General features: G+C 42.8%; 1 protein-coding gene across 2 annotated transcripts in view; it reads right to left on the bottom strand.

Moving 5' to 3' along the window:
- Zhx1 (zinc fingers and homeoboxes 1) overlaps nucleotides 1–16,379 on the bottom strand; it is a 47,891-nt gene that overhangs the window by 18,452 nt on the left and 13,060 nt on the right. For both annotated transcript variants that reach the window (XM_035449680.1, XM_027431652.2), the window contains exon 3: nucleotides 2,455–5,297. In XM_035449680.1, the coding sequence (XP_035305571.1) occupies nucleotides 2,458–5,079 (2,622 nt within the window). In that variant the 5' untranslated portion in view covers nucleotides 5,080–5,297 and the 3' untranslated portion in view covers nucleotides 2,455–2,457. The remainder of the gene's footprint in view (nucleotides 1–2,454; nucleotides 5,298–16,379) is intronic.

The following is a 16,379-nucleotide window of genomic DNA, read 5'->3' as shown; positions in this document are numbered from 1 at the left end:
TCTCAGTAAAGCCAGCAGAGCTCTGATTCAGCTACCCTGGCTGGCCAGTGAGCACCAGGGACTCACCTTTCTCCACCCTCCCTCCTAAGTGCTGGGGTACCAGGGCCAGCTATTGTGCCCACAGATGGGTGCTGGCAAACACTCTACCCAGTCATCCACTTTCCCAGCCCTGCTTTCTCTGTACTCTAAAAGCAAAGGATACATATACCACATACAATATAAACCTCTGAAAATTGTGAGTTTTGTGACCATAATCAGTATCCGTAACCATGTTATTATAGAATTGGAAGTCAGACACAAGCAAACTGTATGGAAAAGCCCACCTATTTTTAGACAATTACAACTCCCCAGAAAATGACTGCAAAGCTGCAACAACAATTCACTGCAGCAGCAAATTTGCTGATTTAATCTTGGCTGAGTACACATTCTTGTGTTTAGCAATAAAAAAAAAAAAAACAAAGGCTGCTACAAATATTTTATGCATCTGGGTTAGAACAAAGCCTGTTGTCCTGGCGTCTTCTGACCTGAGGAAGAGCAGGGCTGCATGTCTGGATAGTGCTAGAGACCTCTTGAGAGTCTAGTGACTTAAATGATGGCATGACACTCTATGGCCAGCAATGAGGCTTACACTGCTGGCGTAAATAAGTGGAGCTTTAGCATCTGACTTTCTGTCTTAAGAATGTTAATGAGAAGAAAGCTGGAGAAAGAACTGTTAATGTGTAAGACTAGTTTGTAGCCTTTACTAAGGTATCTATAAATAATTGCTAAAATAAACAAACCAGGAGGATGCTACTCAGGGATTAAGGAAAAAAAATACTGTGCAGAGCAAGAGGGCATGCAAGCAGGACAGAGAGGAAAGTAACTGTGCTCACACACATGCTAAAGCAGCATAGAGAGGAGATAAGTAACTGTGCTCACACACATGCTAAAGCAGCATAGAGAGGAGATAAGTAACCGTGCTCACACACATACTAAATTCTATGTTTCCTTTCCTCCCTCAGGGTTTGAGACACTAGAGCAATTTCTCACAAGATGCTATTTGAACTACAGAGAGACAGACATGGGCATTTCATGATAACTACATTGTTTTCAAAACAGTGTGCTTTTATCCTGGAATACTCCCAAAACAAAGACCAGAAAAGAATAAAATGATGCTCTTGAGTTTCCACAAGGATAAAGAATTGAAGTCCCTGGCTGCGAATATAGCTTAGTTGTAGTGCTGGCCTCGCATGAACGACCCCCCTGGTCAATGCCCCAGGATGGGAAACTTCAGCAGAGAGAACTCAAGTCCTGATTGCAGGAACTGTTTGCAGCCAGTTATCTAATTTAATCTACAATCTATTAAGGAACTTGCCAAAACTTTTCGAGTTTAAACTACATATGTTTGCACTTTTAAGACGACTACAGAGATTTTACATTGCTTTAAGAGAGGGTCTTGCTATGTAGCTCAGGCTAGCCTCAAACTTGAACTCCTGCTGACTCAGTTTCTTAACGTTAGGGTCATGGGAATATGGAGCCATGTCCAGCAGGAAATTTAACTTTTTAACCAAACCTAGTACTTAGATATTTTGGGTGACTGAGTTAATTTATACCAAATATCAGATCTGTTATCTGCCTTTTGATCTTTGTGACAAAGAATTTATATTGTGGCTGCTCAACACCAGACATCACCTCAGCACACATGACTTTGCACAGGACCTAGAACAGGCTTTCGATCTCTAACGGAAAAAGACACTGAGTGAGTAGCACAGTCTGATGAAGTTCTGGGGGAACAATGGAGAAGACAGTGTCTGCCTTCATGAGGGTTTCTAAGACCCAGTCCTCATGTTTGTGCTCTCTCCCTTCAGTAAACCTGTCCTCCTTCACTCCAGTTTGAATTGCCTCCTTATGTAGGCAAAAACAAAGCACCAATAGAGAGAAGGTTACAAGAAATACTCTTATTATCTTTAGTGTTTGTTTCCCATTTCTCTTCTCTTTTTTTCCTTTAAAACATTTCGTATGAAAAGTAAATAATTAAAGGGACCATTAAGACATTAAAACCTGTATAATTGTCAAGCTACACTAATAATAATACATGTCACGACTAGCGACACCTGGTCCTCTTCCTAGGAGAAAAGTTTCATAGAAATTAGTAAAGGTGAAGGTGAGGGCTGGGTGGCTGGCTCAGGTCACGACAGTATGTTCATAAAGACACGAGAGCCCTCGGAAGAGCACGCACAGCAGCACACACCTGTATTCCTAGTGCAGATGCACAGAGAGGTGGGTCCTTGGAGCCACATAGTACTGCACACACATTCTCGGGTGTGTGCACACACACATACACACGCATGCACACACATGCACACACACATGCACACATGCGTACCACACACACAAGTGAACATGACTGAACCAATCAGGTGGTTGTTAAAATACATACATGGCTGATGATGAATACGAAGGCTAAACACTTACATTTCAGTCATCCGATTTAGAAAGCTTCCGCTTCACATGTCGTGGGGGTTCCCAAGTGTCACTATCATCTGTTTCTTCTTCCTCTTCTTCCTGCTCATCGATAACTTCCTCCTCCTCCTCATTTTCCTCAAATAATTCTATGCCTAACTCAGATCGTCTCTGTCTTTCTGCAAACCACTCTCTGACCTGCTCGTAGCCCATGTGTGATCTGTTGACAAGTTCATCAAGGTCTTGCTCATTAAGGAATTTGTGCTTCAGGTAATAGTCCTTAAGTATTGCCGTTCCAGTTTTAAACTTTATGAGCGATGGTACCCTGTCCCAGGTGTTCATTCTTTTGCCTCCTCTAGGCCTCCCACGTGGTCGGCCTCTGCCCCGTCCTTTGGGTCTGCCTCTCCCTCTTTTCCTAAGGGAAGACAGACCGTTCAAACTACTTGAATTGGAGCTTTGATAGTAGTAGTACCATTTCAAGTTGCCATTCTTCCAAGCATAACGGGTATCCCCAAACCAACTAACTATGTCTGTTCTGGCAAGCCCACTCTCCTCAGCCAGCTTGTCATACTCCTCTGGTGACGGCCACTGTGTTCGCACAAACGCACTTTTAAGTATGTGCAGCTGCTCCGGTGTCTTCTTACATATCTTGCCCGTCCCTCCAGACTTAGGTGCAGCTGCTTCGTCTCCAGGAGAACTTTCTCCAGGTTCTTCTTTGGAACTGCCTACATTACTTTCATCTACTTCTTTTTTGTCATCCTTTAAAGCTTTTGTTTTATTCTTCTCTGTAAACCAAGCATCAATTTCTCTTCTAGTAAGTTTGGTTTGCGCTCTTAGCCTATTTAACTCTTCATCTGTAAGCACAGAACTGTTGAGAAAACTTGCCTGGAGGACACGGAGCTGCTCTGCTGTTTTCTCTTTAAACTTCTGGGGAGCAAAGTCAGGAAAGGGATTCCAGGACTGTTTCTGCTGTGAAGTAACTGCAGCTGGGGGTTCCGGGGTATCTTCACTCGAGTCTATAATGACAGTGGCAGAGGAGTCATTATTGAGATGTAAGCACTGATTACTCTTTGAATTTCTCTGGTTGTACCTTGTGTCGCTAAACCATTTTTTAATCTCGCCTTTGGTAAGGCCTGTTATTTTCATAAGCCTGATGATTTCTGAGTCATGTGGAAATTGGTTTTTAAGATAGCTAACCTTCAGTTCTGCCAGCTGTTCTTTAGTCTTTTTGGCCCGAATTCCAAAGGAATCTGGGTTCACTAACGCAGTTTCAGGTCTGACACTTGGCGACGATGGGACTGCTGCTGTGGCCACTTTTGTTTCTGTAGCAGGCTGAGCAGCGGGCACTTGACTCTTTTGTACACTTGCCTGATTTGGAACCCCTGCCACTGTCAGGGCGATTGGTGCTGATACCGGCAAGGTATTTGTTCCAGCTACTTGAGTAAGAACCAGGCCTGGCTGACCAACTATTTGGCATGTCTGTAAAATAGACGGTAGCCCATTATTCCCCGTGGAAATGTGTGTAGGAATAACAGTTATGGTCTGAGGTACAGTATGTACTGTTCCATTGAATTGCTTCCTCCTCGCCTCCTCTACTTCTTCAGGAGTCCAACTAACACCGTGCTTTAAGCGCTGGGCTGAAAACCAGATCTTGATCTGTTCCTCTGTGTATTTTGCTTGAGCAGAAAGAACTGTAATCTCTGACATTGTGGGGTACGGGAATTTGTTGTAGGTGTTGAGTAGAAGTGGGTTGTTATCCAATGCAGCGTTGTAGGTAGGAATGCTATTGACAGGGATTAAGACTTTGGGGACCAGGTTGGAGCTCTGTTGAGCAGACACTGCAGAGATGACCTGTGCTAACCCAGGAAGAACAGCAGAGGGCGTCACGACAGTGCGGGCAGGATTGGGGTGCACTCTGCTGATGGTGGAAGTGCTTGTACTGGATTCTGAGACTGAAGAACTCGCACTCTCCCCGTTTTCTTCCCGGTTTACTTTCACTCCGTTTTCTTTCTCTTCGGGAGTGTCCTCAGCCGAGTTATGATGCACTGTGATCCGTTTGTTCTCGACCTTATTTTTCATCATTTTCATGATGGGAGTTTTACTGATGGAGATTCCCGAAGAAGAAACATCTACAGATTCTCCTTGTTCTGTATTCTCCTCTTTAACAAAACTACCATCGAAAGTCAGATCGTTTATTGTTTGTTCAAAGATTGTCTGGTTATTACGCTTCACCATAGTCAGCTTGAAACTCTCTTCTCCTGGGTGGTACTTCAGATTATGCTCAGAAAGTGCATCATACCTTTTGGTGAGAAAGTTGCATTCAACACAAACATAGGATGAATTCAGTACAACATTGGGGTGTTCTGAGTCTACATGGAAAGTAAACATGTTTAGATCTGGGGTTTGGAAAGTACAGTATTTACATTCATAGCCCCCTTCCACCTTTTTGCTTGGCTGATTGTCACAATCCACAGGGTCATGAACTTCTTCGTCACTGGGAACACTCTCTGCTCTAGCATTCTCTACAGGTGTGAGGACAGGAGGACCTTCATCCAAATCTGATATCAACTCAAGGTCTGGATCCTGCTCACTGGCCAGGACCATGCAAGGCGTTGTTGACTTTCGTCTGCTTGCCATTTTGATTTTAGGGGGGAATCTCAGTGGTGATTTAAAAGCACTGAGGCTTAACCCTGGAATCCTTCATTTGAAAACAGTGGCTTCTGGCTCTTCAAGTCCACTTTTGTGCTCAACAAGTCTCACTAGTAGCATTTCCATGGTGCAATCAAGTAAACAGCTTAGTCGGCAGGTAAGAGACCGCTGAGCTGCTGAAGTGTGTGAGGCACAACTCCAAGCACCTACATTGGGATAAATTTAAAATGAGTAACTATGGTTTTAATGAGATGACGTTATCATGTGTGCTCATGTTATGCTGTGGCATATGTCCATTATACAGATCTACCCTGTGGATCAGGAATCAGGAAAAAGGGCTCTAAGGATCTAAACAGATGCCTGTCTCCAAAGTCAACACACTGAAGACCATGTGATACTTAGGAGCAACCCCGTGTGTGTTTAGGGAGTCTCTCAGTCAGTCAATAGACTCCATAGAAAGAATAGGGCCGGGCCTGCTATGGAAGCACACTGTTACCACACTGTTAGCAGGGGAGGAACTGGAAGGGCAGCCATAGTGGCATGGACACGAAATCCAACCTATCAGCTAGGCCTTCTCCCCACTCGCCTGGCTGCGCTCAAATGCTGAAGGACTGGAGTTGAAGCATCTTACAGCTTACGCCGTTCCCTTCACTCTCTGGCCCGAACCTCATTTTTCTGCTGCATCTCTTGCCATCATCTTCTTATCTCCTTGGGAGATGGCAGTCACTCCAGGAATACCTGATGTGCTTTCTCCATTTCACTCAGGCTGCTCTTGATTCCAGGACACTTGTCTGTACACTTGATGGAATATCTCTCTACTTTATGAGTCACCTCTTGATATACACCTCTGTATTTCTAGTCTAGTGCTAACCACATTGTTGCATAGCCCTGCTAGCATTTCTGTTCCTGCTCCCTACCTATACCTGCGCACTTATAGGTGGTCTCCTTAGAAGTGATACTGTGTCCTCTTCTCTTTTTTCCCCAATAACAGCGTCATTATGATAAAAGTCTCCCTAACTCTAGACGAAGCAAAAGACCTCAGTATCTTCAACCTAACACTTTCTCAGTTGAGCTACTCCAGCTGATCTCTCTCATGTTTGACTCACTGTGCAAACAAGTCAGTGCTAGAGCAGGTAAACACTGTCAATTAACCTGAACTGGCAGGAATAGGAAAGTAGTTCCAGAGAACCCAACTGGGTCAGAGCATATCACTCTAGTCAATAATAGCTGGAACTCATAATACTGATACTGAATCATCAACATATACACTCTTGAAAATCACTGAATTTTATATATGAAATGGGTGGATCTCATGGTATATGAATTATAGCTCAATAAAGCTATAACACTTTTATTTTATTTTTTGCTTTTCGAGACAGGGTTTCTCTGTGTAGCCCTGGATATCCTGGAACTCACTCTGTATACCAGGCTGGCCTTGATCCACCTGCCTCTGCCTCTGCCTCCTGAGTGCTGGGATTAAAGGCATGTGCCACCACTGCCCAGCTATAAACCTTTACATTTTTAAAAACTACATTCAAATAAATTGGCAATGAATATTTATAGTAAAATTTTTAGGCTAAGTCAAGGTTTATGTGCTTCTGATGTCCAAACCAAATTCAAATAAATACAATTAGTGGTTACACTTATTTGCCAGCATATTTCGAGTGGTTTTCATTTAGTAGCCATCCGTGCCATAGTTGAAGGATGGAGAGTCCACTTAAAGGCCTTCTAAGAAGGTGTGCTGGCAGTGCTTGTCAGGGAGCACAGCTGTGCGCTCTGATTTGGGTGTGGAGACCTCCCCCATCTGCTCATTCAGATACGAACTGCATAATCATGAGACAGATTCAAGCAGCACACTCAGCGCTGCACTAACCATCCCAACAAAGAGCATCAGCCCAGCCATACGGAGTATTCACAGTCCAATCTCCACTCGGAAAAATTAAAATCACGGTGACTCCTCATGGGAAGCCTGACCCTCTCTGAGAAGTGGATAGGGGTGGGATGGGGGAAGGAATGGGGAGCAGACGGAGGGGAGAGAGTGGGAACTGGGATTGGTATAAAAAAAGAGAAAAGATCCTTTTTAAAACAAAATAATGATTAAAAAGTGAAAAAAAAATAAATCATGGGCTGGAGAGACAGCCCAATGTTAAACAGCACTGATTGCTCTTCCAGAGAATCCGGGATTCAAATCCCAGCACTCACATGGTAGGTTCAAGACCACCTATAACTTTAGTTCCAGAGGACCCAACACCTCTTCTGACCCCTGTGGGCACTGCATGCATGTGGTGCCCAGATATCCATGTAGGCAAAACACCAATCCATAGAAAATATAACTACAGAAATCTTCAAGAATGAAATGGTGATGTTTGCAAGAAATTGTCATTGTGTTAAACAGTGTGAGAAGAGCTAGAGTTACAAATACTGTACCCTCTCTCTCTCTCTCTCTCTCTCTCTCTCTCTCTCTCTCACGTGAAGAATCAGGGTTAGAGTTCCAGATATGGGGTAGGCATGTTGGTGTGTCATGCAAATAGAAAGGGAACCATGAGTAGAAAGAAAGGATTCTTAATGGAAAGGAGGAAAAAGAAGGGGTAGTGGGGTATGTGTAGCAGGAAAGCACAAGGGGAGACTATCTGGAGGTAGGAGACCACCAAGAGGGAGAGATGGAGAGTACGGTGAGAGGCAGATCTGAATAAGAACAAAGTACAATATCATGTGTACCATCTAGCCGGGCGTTGGTGGCTCACGCCTTTAATTCCAGCACTTGGGAGGCAGAGGCAGGTGGATCTCTGTGAGTTCGAGGCCAGCCTGGTCTCCAGAGTGAGTGCCAGGACAGCCTCCAAAGCTACACAGAGAAACCCTGTCTCGAAAAACCCAAAAAAAAAAAAAAAAAAAAAAAAAAGAAAGAAAAGAAAGAAAGAAAGAACCATCTAACTCCTGATCTGTAAGAGATGATAAAGAAATCTCAGAAACTCAAAACTATTAACTGTTAGAAACTAGGATCTCCTAATCAAAGAGGAATCATGGTATTTAAAACTGTAACTCACACAGCTATTTGATAGCTGTTTATCATTAAAAATGGGATTCTCAGGGTCGAGTGCTCACAATGAGACTCTGGGTTCAATCTTCGGCGCCATAAAAAGGAGAAGCAAGAGCAGAGACTCCCCAGTGGCTCCACTAAGGGGAAGAGAATGCATGCCCATGAAGCAATGTGAGGGGGCAGGAATAAGCCACCTTGTGACTTCATTCTCCTGGCTCAGAGAGAGGCTGTCTTTAACTGGGGTGAACTCACAGCTAGAGATCAAAGACAAAGGGATTTGCTTTCTGAAAGTAGCAGGTTTCAAAACGGATCTTTTAAGGAAAGGATCCCTTTCTTCAAACAAAATTACTCTGAAAAGCAAAAATGTAAGTCAAATTTTGTTTATTAATGTGCACAACTAAAGATAATCCTATTAAGTGAAAGAAATCTTTCTCAGAAAGACAAACATGCCATGTTTTATCTCTTCCATGGACACTAAGTTTTGCGCAGGCCCATACAATCGTATATTTATATAGGACATGGAACGGAAGCAAAACTAACGGGGAGAATGCATGGGAGTAACAGGAGGGGGACAGAAAGAACAAGAGGGGTGCCTGTGGTCAAAGCCCTTGGTGCACAAATATGAAAATGTCTTTTGAAGCCCATCGCCATGTACAGTGAGTGTATGTCAGTAATCACATTTTTTGAGGAGAGAGAGAGAGAGAATCTAGCTGATTGTAGGAAACAGAGGCTAAGCTACTCCCTGACAATAGTGGAGGGTCCCAGGACCCCACTTCTACTCTTAGAGGCTCTAAGAGGTGTTTGAAAAACTGCACTTTACAAACTTAAAACACTTTCAAAACAATGTGTCAATTCCATCCAAATCCCCTCATTATACCACTGCTGGGCAGTGGTCTCTGCCACCAATCAAGAGTGAACTCAGCGTGACTTTCATTTAGCTGAAGAAGGCACAAGTTTGAGGGCAGCCTGAGCAATTCTGCAAAACTGATAAAAACAAAGTGTGAACAAACCAAGTGAGGGTGGCTGAGACTTGCTCTCAGGGGTAAGAGCACCCACCCAGCCCACAGTAGGGTCCTGGGTTCAAGCCCCAATGTGAGAAGGGAGAAGCAGAACTCAGGGAACTCAGGGGTAGAACAAAGCAGCAGTCAGTCATAAGAGCTGCCAAAGAGAGACTGAGTAGCCCAGGCCCCTTGACCTTTCTGACTTGTCAGAAGATTCAACTTTTTGGGTTAATGTCATATGTTTTTAACCTTATATAGCACATAATAAGAATATGCTATCAGAGGCTGGAGAGATGGCTCAGAGGTTAAGAGCACCGACTGCTCTTCCAGAGGTCCCGAGTTCAATTCCCAGCTACCACATGGTGGCTCACAACCATCTGTTATAAGATCTGGTGCCCTCTTCTGGTGTGCAGATATACATGGAAGCAGAATGTTGTATACATAATAAATAAATAAATAAATAAATAAATAAATAAGAAACTCAGTTGTCTTTGCCTCCAAAAAATTAAAAAAAAAAGAATATGCTATCAAATCATTACTTTTACTTCTGTTTTCTTTCTACAAGCTGACTAATTGAGATTGGTAAATGAACATTGAAGCAGATCTCACTGAATTTTACTTTATCCTCACATTCAGTAAGTGAGCACTTGTGGACATCAGGAGACAACATTTAGGAGTTGATGCTCTCCTCCCACCACATGGGACCCAGGGGCCCAGCTCAGATCATCAGGCTTGGCAGCAAGCACCTCTACCCACTGAGTCATCTTGCCAGCCCTAGATCTAAACAAATTTTATAAGCTTAAGTATTTTTACTAAAGTCATGAAAGATATACTTATGCTTATAATCTATATCTAAGTTGTACTTTTCCCTCTGAAAATATTGACCTTAGAAACATATATAATTTAATCCAAGTTACTGAATGACAGGCAGAGAGAGAGAGAGAAAGAGAGAGAGAGAGACAGAGAGAGAGAGAGAGAGAGAGAGAGAGAGAGAGAGGCTGGAGAGCTGGCTTAGCCATTAAGACTGCTTGCTGCTCCTCCAGAGGACCTAAGTTTGGTTCCCGACACTCATGTTAGGTGGTGGCTCATGACAACCTATAACTTCAACTCCAGGAGATCTGACACCCTCTTCTGGCCTCCACTTGTACTCTTGACCACAAGGGTAGCATATACTAACATAGACACATACACATAACTAAAGATAAATCTTTAGGAAGGAAAAACCAGGATTCAGCTCAGCATATGGCACACACTATAAAGCCAGCACTAAAGAAGCTGAGGTAAGAGAATCACCAGTTAGTTCCAGGCCTACCTGGTCTATACAGTGAACACAAAGCCAGACTGGGATACAGATGGAAACTGCCCCTCCCCCCAGTTTGTTTAAAGGCTTCTGTTTAAAACACAGAACAAGCTGCTTAGCTAAGACACTTCAGGGTGTTTCAACATCAGGCTCCTTCTGAATCTAACTCGACAGACCTAGGAGACTCCTAGGCTGACTCTGCTCACTGCAGTTTGCCTTCCTTAGGGCCTCTGCTTCTGCTAACCCAACTGGACTCTGGATATTATTTAAATAGTCCTGTTGTGATTAGAATGAAAATGGCCCCCAGAGGCTCCTATGTCCTCAGCTGGTGGAACTGCTGGGGAAGCGTTAGGTGCGGCCTTGATGGAGGAGGTGTGCCACTGTGGGTGGGCTTCGGGGATCAAAGCCCAAGCCTTGACAAAGGGGAGGACTACCCTTATTCTGTGGGCAAAGGACAAATGTTGACTTAGTAGGGTGGTAGCTGTAGGTTTTCCTCAAGATCCGTAATGGGGAAAGCCCGCCAGGCGCAAAGCCACATAAAGAACTGCAGGCCACTAAGGAGTGCTGAGAATGGAAATAGTTTTCTCCAGGAAGAACACAGCAGGTTCTCTGATACCCAATGGCACTGTTCAGACTAAGAAGGCTGAGTTTGGGAATATATTCATACACAAATATACTTAGAAGCATGGGAATACACGCACATATATGTAGAGGCATGCAGCAACAATTAGAAGAGAGACCATGAATTTGAAAGAGAGCAAGGAGGGGCATATGGGAAGGTTTGGAGGGAGGAAAGAGGGGAGAAATGATGTAATTATATAATAATCTCACAAACAGAAGTGGGGGAAAGCCCCCACCATTCACTCCCAGTTGGCACTCTCGGCTCACAATTGTGGATCCCATGCAAGCTACTGCTCTATAGCACCAAGCCTGCCTGCTTGCTGCCCCACCCCCACCCCACCCCATCCCCACCCCCACCGTGAGGGTCATGGACTCTCACCCTCCCCAACTGAATAAAGACTCAGCTCAGCACACTGGCACAAACTTACAAATTAAATGCTTTCTTTATATAAGTTGCCTTGGTCATGGTGTTTTGTAACAATAAAAAAGTAACTAAGACAGTGCTTAAGAAAATATGAGAATCCCTACTCTCCCCAAAGCTTCAAGATTGGGCTAAATGGTTCGATTCTACATCTGAATTTAGCCTAAAAATAGATCAAAAAACCAAAAAGTGGAGCATGGAGATGGTTAAGTATTTGTTGAGCAAGCACAAGAACTGAGTTTACTCTCTAACACACAACAACAAAGCCAGACGCGGACATGGTAGGGTACTTTTAATTCCAGCACTGGGAGACAGAGGCAGAACCCTGGAGCTCCCTGTCCAGCCTAATGTACTTAGCAAGTTCCAGACCAGTGAGAGGTCCTGCCTCAAAAACCAAAGTGGACAGCACCTAAGAAATGACAGCTGGGATTATCCTCTGTTTTCTAGCTGCGCGCACACACACACACACACACACACACACACACAGCGAGACACGCTACCAACAACAAAAAAGAATCTCCAGTTATAATTCTGTAGGAAACAAAAGTTTTAGTCCAACTGACCAATTTCACGGAAGAAGACAGTCAGACACAGACTAATTAATTCACACAAGCTGTGTGGGACAGCATAAAACCACAGGATTTAGAGTTGTTCTCTCAGTAAAGTATCAACTTCATTCTAAGTCTGCCTTCTCACCTATAAAACCAAGATTCTTCCAAAAACATATTTAACAACGTGTGGAATGTCAGCCACCTGGCAGGTACTGCACTAGGGATGCAGAGGTGACCAAATAGACGGCCCTGCTCGGTCACCAACAGTGCAGCAAGAGAAGCTGGCACTCAAAGGTAACAACAAGAGAATTATAGGAACTGTATGAAAGCACAGTGTAGGAGCTTTCCAGAAAAACAGCAGAGACTTCTCTAGGGACAGAGGCAAACAAGGCAAACAAGGCAAACAAGGAGTGTGTTCTTCACGGCTAGTATGCAGTGAGAGGTTAACTGATGCTATCTTCCATTCTCTCAAAAGTTCTTTAGGAAAATAAGAGATAGCATTTGCACATTATAAAGTTTTTCTTTTTGAAAGTAGCTTAGCTGACAAGACACAATTGAATTAAAAAGCAGGAATAAAGATCACTACTATGAAGCCGGGGGCATGCTTGTAATCACAGCACTTGAGAGATACAAATGAGCCTGTGGTGGTTTGGAAAAAAAAAAAAAAAAAAAAGGCCCCCAAAGGGAGTGGCACTATCACAACATGTGGAGCTATTGGAGTAGGTGTGGTCTTGTTGGAGGAAGTATTTCACTGTGGAGGCAGGCTTTGAAGTCTCAGATATGTTCAGGCCATGCCCAGTGAGACAGCTGTTGCCTGCGGTATCTAGACCTCTCAGCTCCCTCTCCAGCACCATGCCTGCCTGCACGTTGCTGAAGGGGTCTATGTTCCATCCAGTAAGCAGCAGAACTTGGCAGCTTTGGCCATGTGGTTCTGGAGTGAAGGATAGAAGGAGAGCTATGGAATTTGCCTCCCTGACTAAGAAAAGCCACAAGGCCATGCATGTGCCAGGGGTGTCCCTAAATGGAGGCCTAGAAAGACCCCTGCATGCAACAGTGAAGGTGAAGCCCGGATTGCCTTGGAGACCCCAAGATGCTGGAGAAGCCAGTGTCGTGGGATACCGGCTGAAGAGAGCTACTAACAGGGCGTGGAACCAGCCCAAGGGAAAGAAGTGAGTTGCAGCCAACAAAGCTGAAAGAAGTCGCAGATCTTAAGAGCCATCTGACATCAGACATGGGGATGCAGAGTCTGGAGTTTGCCCCGCTGGTTTTCTGTCTTGCTTTGGTCCTGCATTTCCTCACTATGCTCCCGTCCCTGTGTTTTGAAATGGTGAAATGGTAATGTATAGCCTGTGCTATTATGTGTTGCAAGTATGCGATCTGCTTTTTTATTTTAATTATAAATTAAAATAAAGGGGATTATAGTTAAGAGATTGCATGAATCTCAAAAGAGACTTTGAATTTTAGACTTTTAAATAACTTAGAGACTGTTACAGTCTATGGGGACTTTTGAATTTGGGCTGAATGCATTTTTGCACTATGATATGGCTACAAGCCTTGGGGGCCAGGGAGTGGAATGTGGTGGTTTGAAAGAAAACGGCCCCCAAAGGAGTGGCACTATTAGGACATGCGGGCTTGTTGGTGTAAGTGTGGTCTTGTTGGAGGAATGGATCACTATGAAGATGGACTTTGAAATCTCATATATGCTCAAGCCACACCCAGTGAAGACAGTGCACTTCCTGTTGCCATAAGATGTAAGACTCTCAGCTACCTCTCCAGCACCATGTCTGCCTGCAAGCTGCCAAGTCCCACCATGATGACAGTGCTCTGAAACTGAACTGTGAGCCAGCCCCAATTAAATGTTTTCCTTTATAAGAGTTGCCATGGACCTGGTGTCTCTTCACAGCAATAGAAACCCTAACTTAGGGCTGGAGACAAGGCTCAGAAGTTAAGAGCACTGACTGCTCTTCCAGAGGTCCTGAGTTCAATTCCCAGCAACCGCATGGCAGCTCACTACCATCTGTAATGGAATCTGATGCCCTCTTCGGTCATGCAGGAATGCATGCAGACAGAACACTGTATACATAATAAATAAATAAATAAATAAATAAATAAATAAGAAAATAAATCTTTAAAAAGAAAAGAAACCCTAAGACACTACCTATCCCAATTTTAAAAAATCATTAAATAGGTCGAAGAGGTGGCAGGTCAGAGGATAAAGCACCTGCCATTAGAGCATGAAGACCAGAGTTCAGATCACCGGAAACCCCCAAAAGCTGGGGAGGCAAGGGGACCCACCTGAAATCCCAGAATCACACATACATACACAAAATACTATTATGATATGATGGTCCCAGTTAATCTCCCTTGTCATGAAAGGCAATGACACTGACACAGGAAAACTGTTGTAGAGAAATCACTGTTGGTAAAACATCTCTTCCTCTTGTTTGGAGTCCAACTAAAAGGGTCTAAAACCAATCTGAGGGCGTTGTACTATTTACTATAGGAAGCAATTAGAGGTCAGTGTCACTGGGCCCTAAAACATGGAAAAAGGTATCTAAACACATCAAGTATTATATGTATAATTAATTTTGGAAACTGTTTCCAGTTCATAGATCCATAGAGAAATGCTTCTAAAATCTGATTAAATCAGTTGTTATACTGCTATTAAAAATGATAACAGTAGGGGCTGGAGAGATGGCTCAGCGGTTAAGAGCACTGACTGTTCTTCCAGAGGTCCTGAGTTCAATTCCCGGCAACCACATGGTGGCTCACAACCATCTGTAATGAGATCTGGTGCCCTCTGCTGGTGTGCAGGCAGAAGACTTTATACAGAATAAATAAAAAAAATCTTAAAAAAAATGATAACAGCAAGAAACATGAAAAGAATATTATCCAAATGATATTTTTAATCTGAATAAAATTTGTATTATATTATTAATAATTAAGAGAATATGTAAATTTTGGATAAAGACTATATGAAAATATTAAAAATGGACTTTTCATGTGTTTCAGGTGGAATGTTTATGATATTTATACATTATCTTTAATATTGTTTGAAACTGTTCTTCTATAAAATATAACAAATAATAGTTTTAAGGACTTAAAATTGCAAACAGAGGATAACTTACTTTTACATTTGTGTTAGTTCTGACCTAGGATCAACTGAAAAGCAAGTTTTTTGTTTGTTGAAGCAGGGTCTTGCTATAAAGGCCCAGACTGGCCTCAACGGTAAAACCCTCATGCCTCAGTCACCCGGCCTTACTTTACTCTGAGTGCTGGGACTGTAGGAAATGCAAGCTCAAGCTGGAGACAAGTTTTCTTTAAGACAAAGTAAGACACTGTGTTTTACTTTACAGATTACCTGAAATAAGCCCATATTGCTAAAAGTTACCTTAGTCATCAGAATATGAAAATACTCCCCAATCTAAAGCATGCCAGTTACTAAAATGTAACATCAGCATTCAATAAACATTTGCTGACATCTAAATTTTACTAGTAATAAGTGAGTTTTATATATGAATAGTGTATATAATTTATAGACTAAGAGTGAAACAAGAGAGGAAAAAACATTCAAAGGACTTTTTCTGCAGAGAAATTCAAGTGAAAACAGCATAGTTGCTGGGCAGTGGTGGCGAATACCTTTAATCCCAGCACTCAGGAGGCAGAGACAGGTGGATCTCTGTGAGTTCAAGGCCAGCCTGGTCTACAGAGTGAGCTCCAGGACAGGCTCCAAAGATACACAGAGAAACACACTGTCTCAAAAAAAGAAAAGAAAACAGCATAGTTCTTGCAATGACAGCAAACATTATTGTACTTAGAATCATGACTTCTGCTCTGTAAAAAAACTATAATGATAAAATACAGTTTCAAAATATTAAAAAGTAGGATTTTTTGTTTTTGTTTTTTTTTTCACATGGAAAGGGAGCAGATTTGGGATGGAGAGATGGCTCCGTGTTCTTCTAAAGAACCCATGTTGGGGACTCACAAACATCTGTCCTTCTGCCCCAAGGGATCCAAAGCCCTCCTCTGGCCTCCACAGGCATGGATGCACATATCGTGCAAAAACACACATACAGGAAAAAATACCCATATTTATAAGAATAAATACTAAAAATTTAAAGTAACTATGCTTCTAATTAAAATGTTTATAAATTAGACAGAGTCATGTCTGTACTGGATTTCCAGTTCTTTTTGGATGTCTTGTATTTCAAATTAAATGATTAACAGACAATAAATAGTATAATGGCCTACTTAGTCACAAAAGATGTTATTTTTGTTCAGATTGTATATGAATAAAAATAATATTTTTATACCAAATCTGGGTCAAATAAAAACATTTTATGTTTGTTAGCTTCAT

Source organism: Cricetulus griseus, chromosome 10, assembly GCF_003668045.3.
Source record: "Cricetulus griseus strain 17A/GY chromosome 10, alternate assembly CriGri-PICRH-1.0, whole genome shotgun sequence".
In the NCBI taxonomy this organism is placed as follows: Eukaryota; Metazoa; Chordata; class Mammalia; order Rodentia; family Cricetidae; genus Cricetulus; species Cricetulus griseus.
This window is presented reverse-complemented; position numbering and strand designations above follow the sequence as displayed.